This window comes from Miniopterus schreibersii, assembly GCF_964146895.1.
Source record: "Miniopterus schreibersii genome assembly, chromosome: 11".
Lineage (NCBI taxonomy): Eukaryota > Metazoa > Chordata > Mammalia > Chiroptera > Miniopteridae > Miniopterus > Miniopterus schreibersii.
Window position 1 is genome coordinate 64,556,180 of NC_138111.1, and position 14,970 is coordinate 64,571,149.

General features: G+C 43.8%; 1 protein-coding gene across 2 annotated transcripts in view; it reads left to right on the plus strand.

Annotated features, from left to right (window-relative positions):
* ACO1 (aconitase 1) overlaps positions 1 to 14,970 on the plus strand; it is a 60,122-nt gene that overhangs the window by 28,132 nt on the left and 17,020 nt on the right. For both annotated transcript variants that reach the window (XM_081150472.1, XM_081150473.1), the window contains exons 5-11: positions 6,388 to 6,457; positions 6,589 to 6,772; positions 7,268 to 7,407; positions 9,307 to 9,478; positions 12,012 to 12,112; positions 13,076 to 13,192; positions 13,964 to 14,123. In XM_081150472.1, coding sequence (XP_081006598.1) covers positions 6,388 to 6,457; positions 6,589 to 6,772; positions 7,268 to 7,407; positions 9,307 to 9,478; positions 12,012 to 12,112; positions 13,076 to 13,192; positions 13,964 to 14,123 — 944 coding nt within the window. The remainder of the gene's footprint in view (positions 1 to 6,387; positions 6,458 to 6,588; positions 6,773 to 7,267; positions 7,408 to 9,306; positions 9,479 to 12,011; positions 12,113 to 13,075; positions 13,193 to 13,963; positions 14,124 to 14,970) is intronic.

Consider the following 14,970-nt stretch of genomic DNA (forward strand, 5'->3'; position numbering starts at 1 on the left):
CTGTACAGCAAAAGAAACCATCAACCCAACAAAAGGCGATCAATCGAACGGAAGATGAGCACAAACAACACCTCCAATCAGGGGTTAATATCTAAAATATGTAAGAATTCACATAACTCAACACCAAACAAACAATCCAGTTAAAAAATGGGCAGAGAACCTGAACATACACTTCACCCAAGAAGACATACAAATGGCCAATAGGTAAATGAAAATATGCTCAGCTCCATTAACTGTTAGGGACCTGCAAATCAAAACCACAAGATACTGCCTCATACTTACTGGAACGACTGTTATCAACAGGACAAGAAATAGCAAGTGCCGGAGAGGTTGTGGAGACAAGAAGCCCTCATTCACTGCTGGGGGAGTGTAAACGGGTACAGACACTATGGAAAACAATCTGGAAGTTACTAAAAAAATTAGGAATAGACTTACCATATGTCCCAGCAATCCCTCCTCTGAGTATCTGCCTCAAAAATTTGAAAACATTTATTTGTAATGATATATGTTCATTGCAGCGTTGTTCACAGTGGTCAAGACATGGAAACAACTGAAGTATTTTTTGATAGAGGACTGGATAAAGAAGATACAGTACATATATATGTGTGGGTGTATGTGTGTGTATATCTATATATCTATAGTGGAATACTCAGCCGTAGGAAAAGATGAAATGCTGCCATTTGTGACAATGTGGATGGACCTTGAGATTATCATGCTAAGAGAAAGAAGACAGAAAAAGCCAAGAACCACATGATTTCACTCATATGTGGGATATAAAACAAAGCATCAAATGAACAAACAAGAGAAACAGAAACTCAGACACAGACAGGAAAAGGGGGGTGGGGTAGTAAAGGGTAAAGGGGGTCAAATATATGGTGACAGGAGACTTGACTTTGGGTGGTGAACGCACTATGCAATATATAGGTGATGTATCATAGAATTGTACACTTGAAGCCTATATAATTTTACTAACCAGTGTCACCCCAATAAATTTTAAAAATATATCTACAACGTCCTCCAAAAAGAGTGTGTATAATCTGTTGTTAAAAAATAGTAAAACCCAGTGGATACATGGGCAAGGAAAGTTGACATTTTACAATAAAAGAAAATGCCAGTGGTAACGGTATATAAAGCCTTTACAAGTCATAAAAACATTAATTTTTGAGATCCATTTTCTCTTATCAGTATAATTAAGATTAGAAAATAAACATTATTAATTATAAAGGTGCCATGAAGGAGACACTTTTATGCACTGTTGATGGCGCTGTAATTTAGAAATGATGAAAGCAACCTCTAACCAGATCCTTAGAAACTGTGATAACCTTTGTCCTGGAATTTCCGCTTCCAAGCTTACCTGGTACCGATACGGAGAAAAGCTTAATGACTTAACAGTGTTCATTAAGGTATTATTTATAATAATGAAAACCTGGAATTTTACATTAAATTCTAAATGTAAAATAAAGGAGAATGATTTATTATAATATGTCCTTCAAGTGAATTACTAGGTAACTTTACGGTTATATTGTGCTCCATAACACTTGGACCCTGCTTATGTCATGTAGCTCAACAAGCCAGGGGTGAATGGCATATAGAGAGTGATCCCAGCTGGATGAAAAGTTATGCAGAGATTAAAAGATTAAAAGCGAGGTGCAGTTGTTTCTGGGATTGTAATTGTTCTTTATTTTTACAATAAGAAGCTACTGTTTTATAATAAAACATCATTTAATAATATGAAACAATCCATTCAAAGGGAAAAAGGAAACCATTATTTACTTCTTTAGGGATTTAAGCAGGTGCCATTACAACCTCAAGAGAAAGGTAAAAACTGGTCATTCTCCAATTGACGTTGCCAATAGCCAAACCAGATAACCAGATAAATCCGAAGTAAAGGGACCTGCTTTGTCCGTCATTGACGGTTCTTGGAACAAACAGACTGGATGCTTGCCAGCTCTTTCTTTCCTTTGGACTCTAAACCCAGCTTTAGGCAATAGGTCTTCCCCCCCCCCCCCCAAATCACATGAGCTTAATTTAATGTTTTGATTTCAAAGGAAGAGTTAAAAATATATGCACAAAATGTTATCCTATTTGAAATTAATGATGTTTTCCTAAAGTTCCACTTCAGAAGCTATAAAAATTAGCCTCACACAATCCTGGCCAACTTGATCTTTCTTGGAGACTCTCATCGGTGTGGATGGATCTCTTTTTGCTGGCTTAGTGGAGACAGAATTGAAATTGTTTTAATGTCTAAAGTCTTTGGACTCAATTCTTAGAGCTCCTGACGTAAGCAGTTAATGATTTTTGGTTATCACCAAGTTCGATGTGATTTTTTTTTTACTCTTTTAAACTGTCACATCCATCAACTCTGGTTTTAATTTTATATGGATATTTTTCATTTACACTATAGCACAGAAAACATTCTGAAAAATATTGGTACCCAAACCTAGCAAATATGTTTTTTTTAATAATTAAAAAGAACATTTCTGTTAGAAGTGTTTTCATTGATGGTGCTCTGTTTTATTTCTTGAGTTTGGTTTTGCAGTTTGACCCCTAGTCTCTTTCCTCATGTTTGTAAGGAATTGAATGTGATATGTCCCAACCTTTGTGGAACTGTATGCTGTGGGCTTATTTCCAGCTGTTTCCAGAAATGAAATAGAAAACAGGGTAAGAGGTGGTAGGGTGGTAGATTTTCTAAGTTAAATCTTTCTAAGCTCTTTGCCTGGTTTGAATAATATTAATTCCCCTCACACCATCTTTAGGAATTGAAAATCTAACTAACACATTGTAAAGTTTTACAAAGTTATTTCAGAAATAACTTTTAAAAATCTCAACAAGAATATTGTAACAATTTCTGACCAGATTTCATGAGTGTGAAAACTAACTCCTCTATAAGTACTGTTTGTGAATTTCTAGAGTGCTAGTAAATATAATACTCAGACACACTGAAATACATCCAAACCTGAATTCAAATTGTGACACTAAGGAGAAATTTCCTCTTTATAGTCTGCGAGGCCACCACAGTCAGAGACCTTAGTAAAAGCTCAGCCAGGCTGGGTGAATTTGGGGACATTCCGAGTGGTGCAGAAATCTGAATTCTGGGACTGTTTATTCATATCACTAACTAGCACTAGTTCATTGAGTCAAGGTTAGCACAATTGATGTTTCATTTTCATAAGTAAATAGGGTTTTTATGTGGAATTAATAGATCACAAAATAGCCCAAGCATTTCTGACTTTCCTTGTCCTGTAAATGTGGTGTTTATATGACACTGACGTTCCCAGTGTCCTCTGGGGTAGATGTTCTGCTCTGTCCCGGCCTCTGCTGTGAGAAGTTCGGATCCCCTTCTGGGGCTGCAGGCCAGAGGACAAAAGACGGCGACAGGGCAGGGCGTTAGTTCACCGACCGGCTAGTTCATAGGCACTCAGAGAGCAGAAGCGGTGGGGGCGCCAGAGGCAGGGGATGTTTCAGAATGGTGTCCCAAGATGCTTTTTAAAAAAAAAATTAAGCCCGTTTAACACACTTACTGTGTACCAGTACTTGCCCAAGGAACCGGTCAGCTTAGAAGAGGAGAGAGATTAGTAAACACACAACTTTAGTGCGGTTAGTAGGTGTAGTAACCACAGAGCAGGGGCAGGTCATCCTTCCTCCAGCTGGCAGAAGGTCCTTAACCGTGTCACTTGATCTGGGTTCTGAAGGGTGTTTATCACAGAGAGAAGAGCCAGGAAGGGCGTTTTATGCTGAAAGAAGAGAGTGTGCGCAGGCAGGAGGACAGGCCTGGGGAGAGCATGAGCGCTACGGTGTGTCTGGAGTTGAAGGTTTGCGCTGGAGCACAGGAGAGGGCTTACGAAGGAAGGCTGAAGGACTTTTTTAAACCATAGATTTGGGCCTTGTTTAGAAAACGGGAAGACGTTGGCAGATTCAAGATGGGTCGTGATCTCTTTTTTAGGAACTGAGTGTGGTGACATTACAAAAGGTGGGTTGAATAGACTGACAGAGACTGGCGAGGAGGCTGTTTCGGAATAAAGACTTTGATGGCTATAGCTGCCAAGTAGAGAACAGGAGGTCAGGAGGTTATCAGATGGGGACAGGCGGAGCCGAGGACAAGATTTAGGAAACCAAGCATCATGGTTTTCCCGCTGAGTTTGTGGCGCCCGAGGTATTCCTGACACAGATGCCCCAGGTACATCGGCATGTGGACCCGAACCTGCGGAGACAGGTGGGACTTGGAAGGATGGAGCCCTCCGTGTCCTAGTGGGGAGGAGGTGGGTGCCCTGCGGAGTAGCCGCACCCGACCCAGGGGGTCCAGAGCGTCCGCTGATCTGGGGTCAGCGGCCGTGTCCTGCCTCGTTCCATTATACTAGGCTCTCTCCTTTCTCCATTCCCCTCTCTTGCTTTTCTCTAACATACTCGCCTTCATAGACATCCATCCGCTATGTCAGGAACCAGCCAACTTTTTCTGTAAAGAGTCAATGTTTCAGGCTTGCTGGCCACATTCTGCCTTTATTCACATAATTTTTTTTTGACCTTTAGAAATGTAAAAATTATTTTTTGCTTGAAGGCCAAACACACAGCTGTTGGGCTGCATTTGGCCTATGGGCTATGGTTGGGGGACCCGAGGTGAGGCTCTCTCAGGGATTGATGCCATTAAAACTACTAACTGTTCTTGGAGGGTTTTCACATCAAGAGAAAAGGGGGGGTGGGAACCAGCGAGGTAACTGAACGTGTTTATTGTAGAGTAAATAGTGAGCGCCTCCAGTTCCTTTCTTCCCACAGTGCCTACCCATTTTCATCGGGTTGACCCCTCACCCTTGAGACTGCATCGGCGTCATTTCCTCTTGGAAGGCGTTCCTCAGCCTGGTCTGGGTTTCTGTCCCTTTCTGTGCTCTCACGCCCGGTGTGTTTCCTGAATCATGACATTGATGGTCACACTCCTGAAAGCGCCTGGTTGAGTTCTGCCTCTCTCACCAGGCCTGAGCTCCAGTGGCCGGTGCATGTGTTGCTTGCACACCGCGTGGCACACGGTGGGCTGTGTAGGTCACCAGTAAGTGAAGGAAAAGAGCGGTGAGGAGCGTGAAGGTCAAAGTGGAGGCCCCAGGACCATGAGGCCTGGGTTCAGCTCTGATTTACATGCGTCTGACCTTGGACAAATTACCCAAACTCTCTGTGCCTCAGCTTCCTCTTTGCATCAGGGTGATAGTAGCACCTCTGTCGAGGGCTGTTGTGATCGGCGGAGTTCGCGTGTGTAAAGCACTTGGCGCCTGTGACGTAACCTTGCACTTCAGCTCCTGCCGTTACCGTGCTGGTGGTCACTCCCACCGCCGTGGCAGCGCCTGTGGCTGTAACTGCGGCCACAGGACGGTACGGAGCGGAGCAGGGAGTTAGCGCATCGACACTGGCGGCAGACTGCTGGGGTTTCAGTTCCAGTTCCCCCCTTTACTAGCTGTGTGGTCCCGAGCAAGTTTCTTACCCTCTCTGCGTCCCAGTTTCCTCTTTGAAAAACTGTGGATATTAGCTGCACCTAACTCAAAGGGTCATTATGGAGAATAAGTGAGAGAGTAAGTGTAAAGCATTTAGAATAGTGGCTGGTTCCTAGTAACGTCCATAAGCGTTAACTGGTAACGAAGTCAGACTTGGGTCTTAGCTATTAATTTTACTCTCCTTTCCCATGTTCACTCGATCCCAGGTACGGTTTATCAGAGCCTCCCGTGTGCCTGACCTGCAAAGTTGCGATGATGGCTTACTCTACCTTGACTCAAAACAATGTAGTGTGATTATAAAAATCCTGGGAAAGTTTCTGGATGCCCCTCGTCGCCAGTGTCATGCCCAAGGGACTGAGTGATTTGGAGTAAACCTCAGCATGCAGTCTGGGCTTTCCAGACATTCTCGGGTGGCCCTGTCCTCCTCACGGACCTCTGCTCCAGAGAGGAGATTATGATTCTGTAAATGCCTGTCCCTCCCGGCATCGCTTGCTCCCTGTCTCCCAACATAAACATGAAAATGCCAGCCCAGCCATGGCGCAGTCCAGAGAGGTGTCGTCACGAGGAAGCAGAGAAACAAGGGTTCTTTAAGTATCCAAGCTGCTGGCATCATAACATCATAAATGCCTCCAGTCTGTTCCTGGGGGGCACACATTGTGATTGAGTTCGTTTTAACTTAAATCCACTTAATATTTTCTGCCCACCATGTTTAAAGGGATTGTAGGAATCACTTTAATGAAATAATGATTTGTTTTACTTTTACGAACTACCTCTCCTTTCCCATGCGAATGAACGTGTAACACCACCCCGCAGCCTGCAGATAAAGTTACCATTTTGTTTTTTCATCACCAATAAGTTTGACAAATAACATGTAAGCCTTAAAACTTACACGTTTAGTTTTTCTCTCTGACAGGGTGGACAGTTTACAGAAGAACCAAGACCTGGAATTTGAAAGAAATCGGGAACGATTCGAGTTTTTGAAGGTACCGGCCGCGTTTGGCCCAGCGGCTGGGTCTTTCCGCGTGTGGGTCCGAGGGAGGGGTGCGGGTGCCGGGGAGGTGGGCCGCTCGGGGTGGTCAGCATCCTCAGTGCTCTTTCTGTTCTTCAATCCTAGTGGGGTTCCCAGGCTTTTCGCAACATGCGGATTATTCCCCCTGGCTCGGGAATCATCCACCAGGTGAACCTGGAGTATTTGGCAAGAGTGGTGTTTGATCAGGATGGATATTACTACCCAGACAGCCTCGTAGGCACCGACTCGCACACGACCATGATCGACGGCTTGGGCGTTCTCGGTTGGGGTGAGTGTTCGTCCAGATGCGTTGTACTAAAGCGTGTCCCTTAATTTAGGTTGGTGCCGTTACATCCCAGGAGCACGAATTTGCATGACTCCAAGAGTCAGAGAGGTTTCTTTGTCCGCTTTGTTTGCTGCTGTATTTCCAGTGCCCAGAAAAACGCCTTTGTTTGGCAGAGTGGACTGGACTAAGAGTTAGGGATCTCTAGAGTACGTAAGTGAAGGTCACCTGGGGTGTTTGTTACAAGCGGAGATCCCCGAACCCCAGTCCACTTGGTGTGGAATCAAGGGGGTTTTGATACAGGTGTTTGGGGCCCACACTCGAAGAAACACTCATTAAAAATTCTGTGGCGGGAAATAGAGAAAAGATAATTGCTCCTTTTAGAAACGCAGCTCTGTACTAGTTGAAACTGGGCTTCTTACCTGTTAATGATACTGCACGGTGCCTGAGGGATACGGCGAGAATTCACGGAAGCGTTGTTTGTGCTCCCGCCCCTCGCAGGTGTGGGAGGCATCGAGGCCGAGGCTGTCATGCTGGGTCAGCCGATCAGCATGGTGCTGCCCCAGGTGATTGGCTACAGGCTGCTGGGAAACCCCCAGCCCCTGGTCACGTCCACGGACATCGTGCTCACCATCACCAAGGTAACGAAGCCGCCTCTTCTGCGGGCTTGGAGGGAAATCCGTGCTGCAGGCTCTAGGCCTCCGTTTGTTCTGGAAATGCCAGAAAACCATATGATGGTGACTTTAAAATGAGGCAGGATAAGGGAGAAATATGTGGTTAAGTCTTAGGGAATTATGTTCATTTTACTCTTCTGTTGCTGCATGGACCTTTTTCTTTTAAAATCTTTTTTTTTTTAAAATATATCTTTAAAAAGAGAGGGAGAGAGAGAGAGAAACATCAATGATGAGAGAGTCATTGATCGGCTGCAGCCCACAACCCGGGCATGTGCCCTGACCAGGAATCGAACCCTGATCGCCTGGATCCTAGGTCGATGCTTAGGCTCTGAGCCACGCCCGGCCGGGCTAAAATCTTTTTGAAATTATGAAATAGTTCAAATGCACAGAAGGGAAAGTGACATTCATATGCCTACTACATAGACTTGACAGGTGATAACATTTTGCCATATTAGCTTCAGAGCTCTCTCCGTATATTTTTTTAAGAAATAAAATGTAGTATTTATGGCTTATGCCATCTTCTCCGTCCCTGGAAATAACCACTATCCTGAGGTTGTAAGAATCATTCCCATGCATCTGGTTACACTTTTACTACATCTTCCCCTTAGGTCTTCCTTATATGTAAATAACAACCTTTTTCTATGAATAATATTGGATTTTTTAATTCCCTTCTCTGTACTATAAGTTATATTGTTGTAACGGATGTTTCTCCAAACTGGAAAATACTGTTTTTTCCCTATTTCATTAGCCCTTTTAGGAATTTTTTTTTTTAATGTGATTTGCTTGCTTTGCAAAAAGAAGGCAGTTTTATTTTGAAAGATTATTGAAAAAGTAATTTTTTATTATCATAAACATAATTTTTTTCTGGTTGTATAGCTTGGAGGCTTAGGGGATTTGGAATGGACACTATACTGGTAAAGGCCCAAAAAAGTTTCTCTTTGATTGACTCTGTATGGAATTTGGAATTGTTTTTTTTGTTTAACACACTAGCTTAACATAGAGGTCCGTGTGTTTTTCTTCAAATGTGGAATAATATAAGGCTTGTACACAAAATTTGGCAAAATTTCACATAACCAAAAGAGCCTGTCCCTGTGATTGTCCACAGTTCATGGAACTGGCTTCCTGTAGGGCCAGGTCCTCACTGTGGGCCCAGCCTTAGCCAGGGGCTTGCTTGGAAAAGATACGGGAATCAGACTGTCTGGATCTTTTGTTTACATTTGACTTGTACCTGTGTTTAGGAAATTTGTTCATTGTACCCTTGAAAATAACCATTTACTTACTCAGCTAGTACAAGTCATCATTTATTTCGGTTTAAAAGAATTTTTTTTTTGTTGTTATTACTTCTAGGCATTTCCAACGATCTCATTAGAGAAAAAGAATGTTTCTCATTTTTAAAAACTTTTCTTAATATTGTTATTTGTGTTTATGGCATTACTTGTTTTTTGGGAGAAGTGTTTTGACATAATTTTAGATTTACAGGAGAGTTCATGTAAAGATGATACCGAAAGTTCCTGTTACCTTTCTCCCAGCTTCCCCAAATGTTACCTGGCATAACCACAGTACAGTTATCAAAGTGAAGACTCTGACATTGTGATGAATGACACTATTAGGGATACTAGAAACTTTGCCAGTTTTGTGACTAACGTCCCTTTTCTGTTTCATTATCCAGTCCAGGATACTATGTTATATTTAGTTGTCATTAGTTTTTAAGTTTTATTTTTTAAAGTAATCAAAAACATATTGAGGTTACTTACTGTTTCTGTTTACTTACAAGGTTAGTTTATAAGACTTACGAAGTGATAGGTGATAGTTCTGCATTTTAGATATGGTCTATCAACTCTGAAACCTTTCTGTTCTGCCACTCAGCACCTCCGCCAGGTTGGGGTAGTGGGCAAATTTGTCGAGTTCTTCGGGCCAGGAGTAGCCCAGTTGTCCATTGCTGACCGAGCTACAATTGCCAACATGTGTCCAGAGTATGGAGCAACTGCTGCCTTTTTCCCAGTTGACGAAGTTAGTATCAAGTACCTGGTGCAGACAGGTAAGTGTAACACCGTGAAAAGCAGGGGCCCTTTGTAAAGTTTCATGGAGCCCTGAGAACCAGAGCACCGCCTCTGCCACTGGCCCCTGGGGTCAGATTTACAGATGTGTCCTTCTCTTTGTGGAGTCAAAAGAATTGTTGGGATTTCAGAAGGCGTGAGGTAGACAGGGTATGGCCAGGAGCAAGAGCTCAGGTACTCTAGAAGCACAGACGGTTGCCCTGCTCTTCTACTCCTCGGTATTTGACATGAAACAAGTGATCTTAGTGATGATGATGGCTGGCTGCCCCGTGCCAGGCACTCGTATGCGTTTGCTCTCATCTTTACAGATGGATAGGGTAGATTGATTGATTAATTAACTAATAGGGAAGAAAACCAAGGATTAGAGAGGTGGGGTAAATACCCAGAGCTAATGAATATTGGAGCTAGAATCCAAACATGAAGCTGCCAGGCTCCTAACAGGGACACCACTCCATGACATCCCTCTTAGGGCTGGCTGTCCAACAGGTGAAGTGAAAGACCGAGTCTGAAGCCATTTCTGAATGTCAGTGGTTTTTTAATAATTATAGGATAGTGGAGAAGAAAGCATGGGTGTGGTTGGCTAGCCTGAGGTGGTATTTTATACACAGAACATCAGCAAAGGGCTCTTGGAAGTGAAGCTTGAACCGTGTTGGAGTAAAGTTGGGGACACGCTGTGGGAAGTAGGGGAGGAGGAACTTTTCAGGCAGAGGATCCACACCTGCAAAGGCCCAAGACAGACAGGCTTGGGTGTTCAGGGACCCACAGAGGGACCTGTGTCGCTCGAGTCCAGGGTTGAGGCCATGGAAGGTGAGGTCAGGGGGTGGACAGGCAGGGGCCAGATCCTCACAGTCTCGTGGGCCACATGATCAGTTAGGATTTTATTCTAAATGTTCTAGGAAGCCACTGGGTTATATTGAGCAAGAAGGTAACATGAAATAATTTTATTTTTAATACCTCATTCTATGTGACAAAGATGGAGGAGACCTTTCATTTCCCATCTGACTCTTAAAATCACAACTGGGTTATTAAGGAGAAAGGAACACGCTTCAGCCTTCTCATTGTATCCCGTGTTTACTACAGGTGTCTATTGCAGTAGGAGTAGTGGGCATTCAAAGTAGGAGCTAGGTGCACATCTCAGTGAGTCTCATAAGAATCGTACAGACTCCTAGTGACTCTGAGTCTTCTCCCTGGCTTTCCTGAGGAGACACCTCCTCGTGGAGTAGTTAAGATTATAATGCAAAAGCTTATTTTTAAAAAAGTGTTTATTAAATACAACCACATTGAAATTGATGAATGATACTTCCCTGACCTCCAAAGAATTTGAAGTGAAAAAGATACATAAGTGAAAGAACAGAGTGTCAGCCTAAAAAGGCAAGATGGGAGGGAAAGGGAGGAAAGCTGCAAAATACATCAAGAGCTAGGATTCATTTCTGTGGCTCTAGAGGTAGCCGCTGGGCTTAACAATCTGTCACCATATTTGAAGCCTCTGTTAAATTGAAACAAGCATGTCCCTTCAGAGAAGTGGAGCTCATTCTCGTTCCTAAGTAAGACATTTCGCCTGTGCATCTCTATGAAGGGACCTCATGGGATGTAATGAGCAGTGGGCCCAACAACAGGCCATGACACATAGATTAATGCTCAGACAGTCAGCTTTTGTGAGGCCCATGCTGAAAGCTGATGATCTTTGCAATTCAGTTCAAAGAAACAGGCAAATAAAAAATGCTGATCTATTGTGGGCCCAAGAACCGAGCTTTCAAACAGCCTTATTCAGCTGTCAGAGAAATGGTGGACTGCATGTCCTTCGTGAAGACTTCACGAGCATTATCTCCTACAGCCAGGGTCTTGTGATTCAGTGTAGAGCGTCCAGGTCACGTCCCTGGTGGTTCAGCATCATGAGTTAAGACTTTGGACTTTGAGTCAAACTCAGGTTTGGATTCGGGCTCTGTCATTTACTGGCTATAAAAGGTACTTAATCCTCTTGAGCCACCGTTTCCTCATCTGTGGATGAGTGTAATAACAGTAGTTGTCTCCTAAGGTCATGATAGAGGATTAGAGATTGAGATAACACATTCAAAACCCTCAGCACACAGTGCAGGGCACACAGGAGGTGCTCACAGCTGGTGACTTGTGGTGGGAGTCGAGGGGGATTATTACTTTAGCCATAATAGTGTGCAATGCTGAGTCTGGCCAGTTGAAGGCAGAGGCCGAGGTGTGCAGAGGCCTAGGATCTTCCTAATTGCAGAACATAATAAAGAGGGGGGGGGAGTGCTTATAGGTAAGGGTAGGCTCCCATCGTCTCTTTCTTGGGAACAACAGGTCAGTTAATGGCCCCTAGTGAACAGCAGATCAGCTGGAGGCAGACCGTTAGCCTGAGCGCTGTGGTATCAGCAGAGCCACTGTGTGTAAGTGAAATGGGTGTCGCTTGTATAATTGCTGCTAGAGACAGTAGCTCATAGTCTTTAACCAGGAAAAATTAACATCTATTGCTTGTTACCTCTTAAAATGCTCATTTAGGCCGCAATGAAGAAAAAGTTAAGTACATTAAGAAGTATCTGCAGGCTGTAGGAATGTTTCGGGATTTCAGCGACTCCTCCCAGGACCCCGATTTTGCCCAGGTACGAGCGCCTTCACTGAGCATGTTTCCTCTTCCTGAAGGCCTGATTTTAATACTGCATCGTTTTTCTAGGCGACGGGGGAGGGGTGCTTGCAGAAAATTAGTCACTGCCAAGTCATCGCAGGAGAACGGGGTGTTCAAAGGCCAAAGCATCCAAAACCGTAAACATAACAAAACAGTGTAACTTCTTCCATTCCTCCTGGCCATTACGTTGGGTTGGGCGTGCTCCCCTTTCTGAACAACTGGTTTGCTCTTCTTATATAGACGAGCTTGGAAGGGCTTCACTAGAAGGACTAGAGCTGTTTAAAGGCTGAGCTCATTCATCATTATTAAAGATGGGGAGGGGAGAGACATGGAGGTGCGAACATAGCAGTTAGTTCTGGTTTATCCAATGACTAAGCCTTCATTCATTTTTTAGGGTGCTGGCCGAACCCCCATGTTTCTCAGCAGCCAGGATCAGAGGGCGCCCTGGCTGTGGGGCCCTGGTTCTCTTTGACAGTACACTGAGGGAAGGAAGTGCCCCATTAGGCTGAGGCCACTTCCTGGCATTGATGACTTACTGGCTTCATCCCTCCCAACCGTCTTAGAACAAGTACAGTGGGTCCTATGTCATTTCAATAGAAAACCCATCCCAGACCAACTTAAAATAAAATAAAAAGTACATAGCAGCTGCTTTTCAAAGGTGGGCGAGTGGAAAATGCTGGACAGCAGCTGCAGTCCCCACCCTGGTCTTTCTTTCTGCGAGTGGCAAGGTTGCCTGCTGTCCAGTGCCACCTAAGTGACCTTCTTCATCTTTGGAAATCTATCCCTTAAGAGTTAAAGTGAACATTGACCTCCTTGGTTTTGGATGTAGTGGCTTAGCTTGTTTTTATTGTTGTGGTGTGTTAAGTTCTCGGGCAGGGCTTATGTTTTTTCTTTGTGGGTATGACATCAGTTCCACATTTCCTTTTCTTCTTGGGGACAGGTGGTGGAATTAGATTTAAAAACAGTAGTGCCTTGCTGCAGTGGACCCAAAAGGCCTCAGGACAAAGTCGCCGTGTCTGACATGAAAAAGGACTTTGAGAGCTGCCTTGGAGCCAAGGTAAGTACCTGGGAGGGCAGGTGGAAATGCTCCCGAACCCTGGCCTCCAGTTCTTGGTGCTCGCTTCTGTTTACCCCACTCAGTGATGACTTCCTAAGCCTGCCAGTGAGGGGTGCCTCCTCCATCCCGAAGTCCTTAACGCCTCCCCCATTAGCCAGGCGCCAAACAGCTTCCTAAGAGAACCTATTTATAAATGTAATGAGCCCACCCTTTAAAAGCATGTCAACTTTTCACACTCTCTCACATCAGAAGTATATTCTGTTCATTCCATCCCCTGCCTGCCTGTCCTGTCTGCATGTCCCGGCTCCTCCACAGGGTGTCCTCGGATCTCGGGGAGAAGAGTCATCTCCTTCTTTCACCTTCCTGGCACTTGATTAGTTGAATCTGACCAAAACGGCACCGTTTTCTAATTTCCATGTGGTAGAATCAGTGACCTCAGTCCATGTTCATTAAACTCTAATAATGTCATTGAGTTCTACTGAGGCTAACTTTGAACTAAATTTGTAGTTTTAGCATTTCCAGTTTTTAGGTAGAAAGGAAGTAATTGTTTATTTCAAAGCAAGAGTCAGATTCAGAATTATGACTGCCGTTTGTAAAGATTTTTAAAGACTAAAGAAAGCTAATTTTTCTGTAGCATTTCAGAGTTTATTGGCTAAGATATTTATGTTTTGTTGAGAATTGGCCTTTAAAATTATAGTTTCCAAAGTATTTCTTCTTTTAAAGGGAGAACTTTTGAAAAAATATATATATATATTTTTGTTCTTCCTATAGCAAGGATTTAAAGGATTCCAGGTTGCTCCAGACCACCATGACGACCATCAGACGTTTGTCTATAATAACAGCGAGTTCACCCTTGCTCACGGTTCTGTGGTCATCGCCGCCATTACTAGCTGCACAAACACCAGTAATCCGTCTGTGATGTTAGGAGCAGGTAAGTGCATTTGAAACCTTCCTCATGGCCGTGTGGACATGCGCGTGGCAATCTCCCAAGACGTGACCCAGGGGCTTAGCATGAACCTTGTCTTTTCCAGATGTAGGAATTTATTGGCCCAGAAATGTTTACACAGTTAATAGTGTCCAAAGCAAACTATTTAAAGTAGAACACATAATGCATAATCGCCTTTAGAATTAACACAGAAAATAAGCAGAAGAAAGCAAAAAAAGATGAATTTCTGGTAAAACCCAGAACCTTGTCAGACTTTAGAAGGAAAAAAAACTGTTTTCTCATTGCAGACTGTTCTCTGTACAACCCCTGGTGGGCTTTCTGGTCAGTGGAATTCAGTGTGTCTTATAGTTAGTGTCACAGGTACCTGAGTTAGGCACAGGCACTGGTGGATGAAACCCACCTGCCTTTTATGCAGGTTAATGTTTACATACAGAGTTTCGTCACTACAATGTCTCTTTAGTTTCCACATTTTTGAGCATCCCCTACAGTCCCTCTTATGTCCTTAGATCATGGAGTTACAACAGCCCTCTCCTTACGAAGTGGACAGTGCATAGGAAAACCAAGCCCAAGAAATCGGCTGTTGCCAGCTAAGCTATTTTTGGTGCAAACCAGTTTCCTTAAGACAAGTCACCAGCACGTCTGTAGCTTTTGGTGTCTTCACTCACCCCCCCACTCATTTCTCTTCTACCTCTGGGATACATCCTAAGACAGAGCACCCAGTGTCCTGCAACTTGTATTTGTGAAGGTCCAGTGGCCCAGGAACTGTTGATCTCCCACTTTAAGAACTATCTGAGAACTAGATCTTTACACTTCAACTGACTGTGTTCCTCAC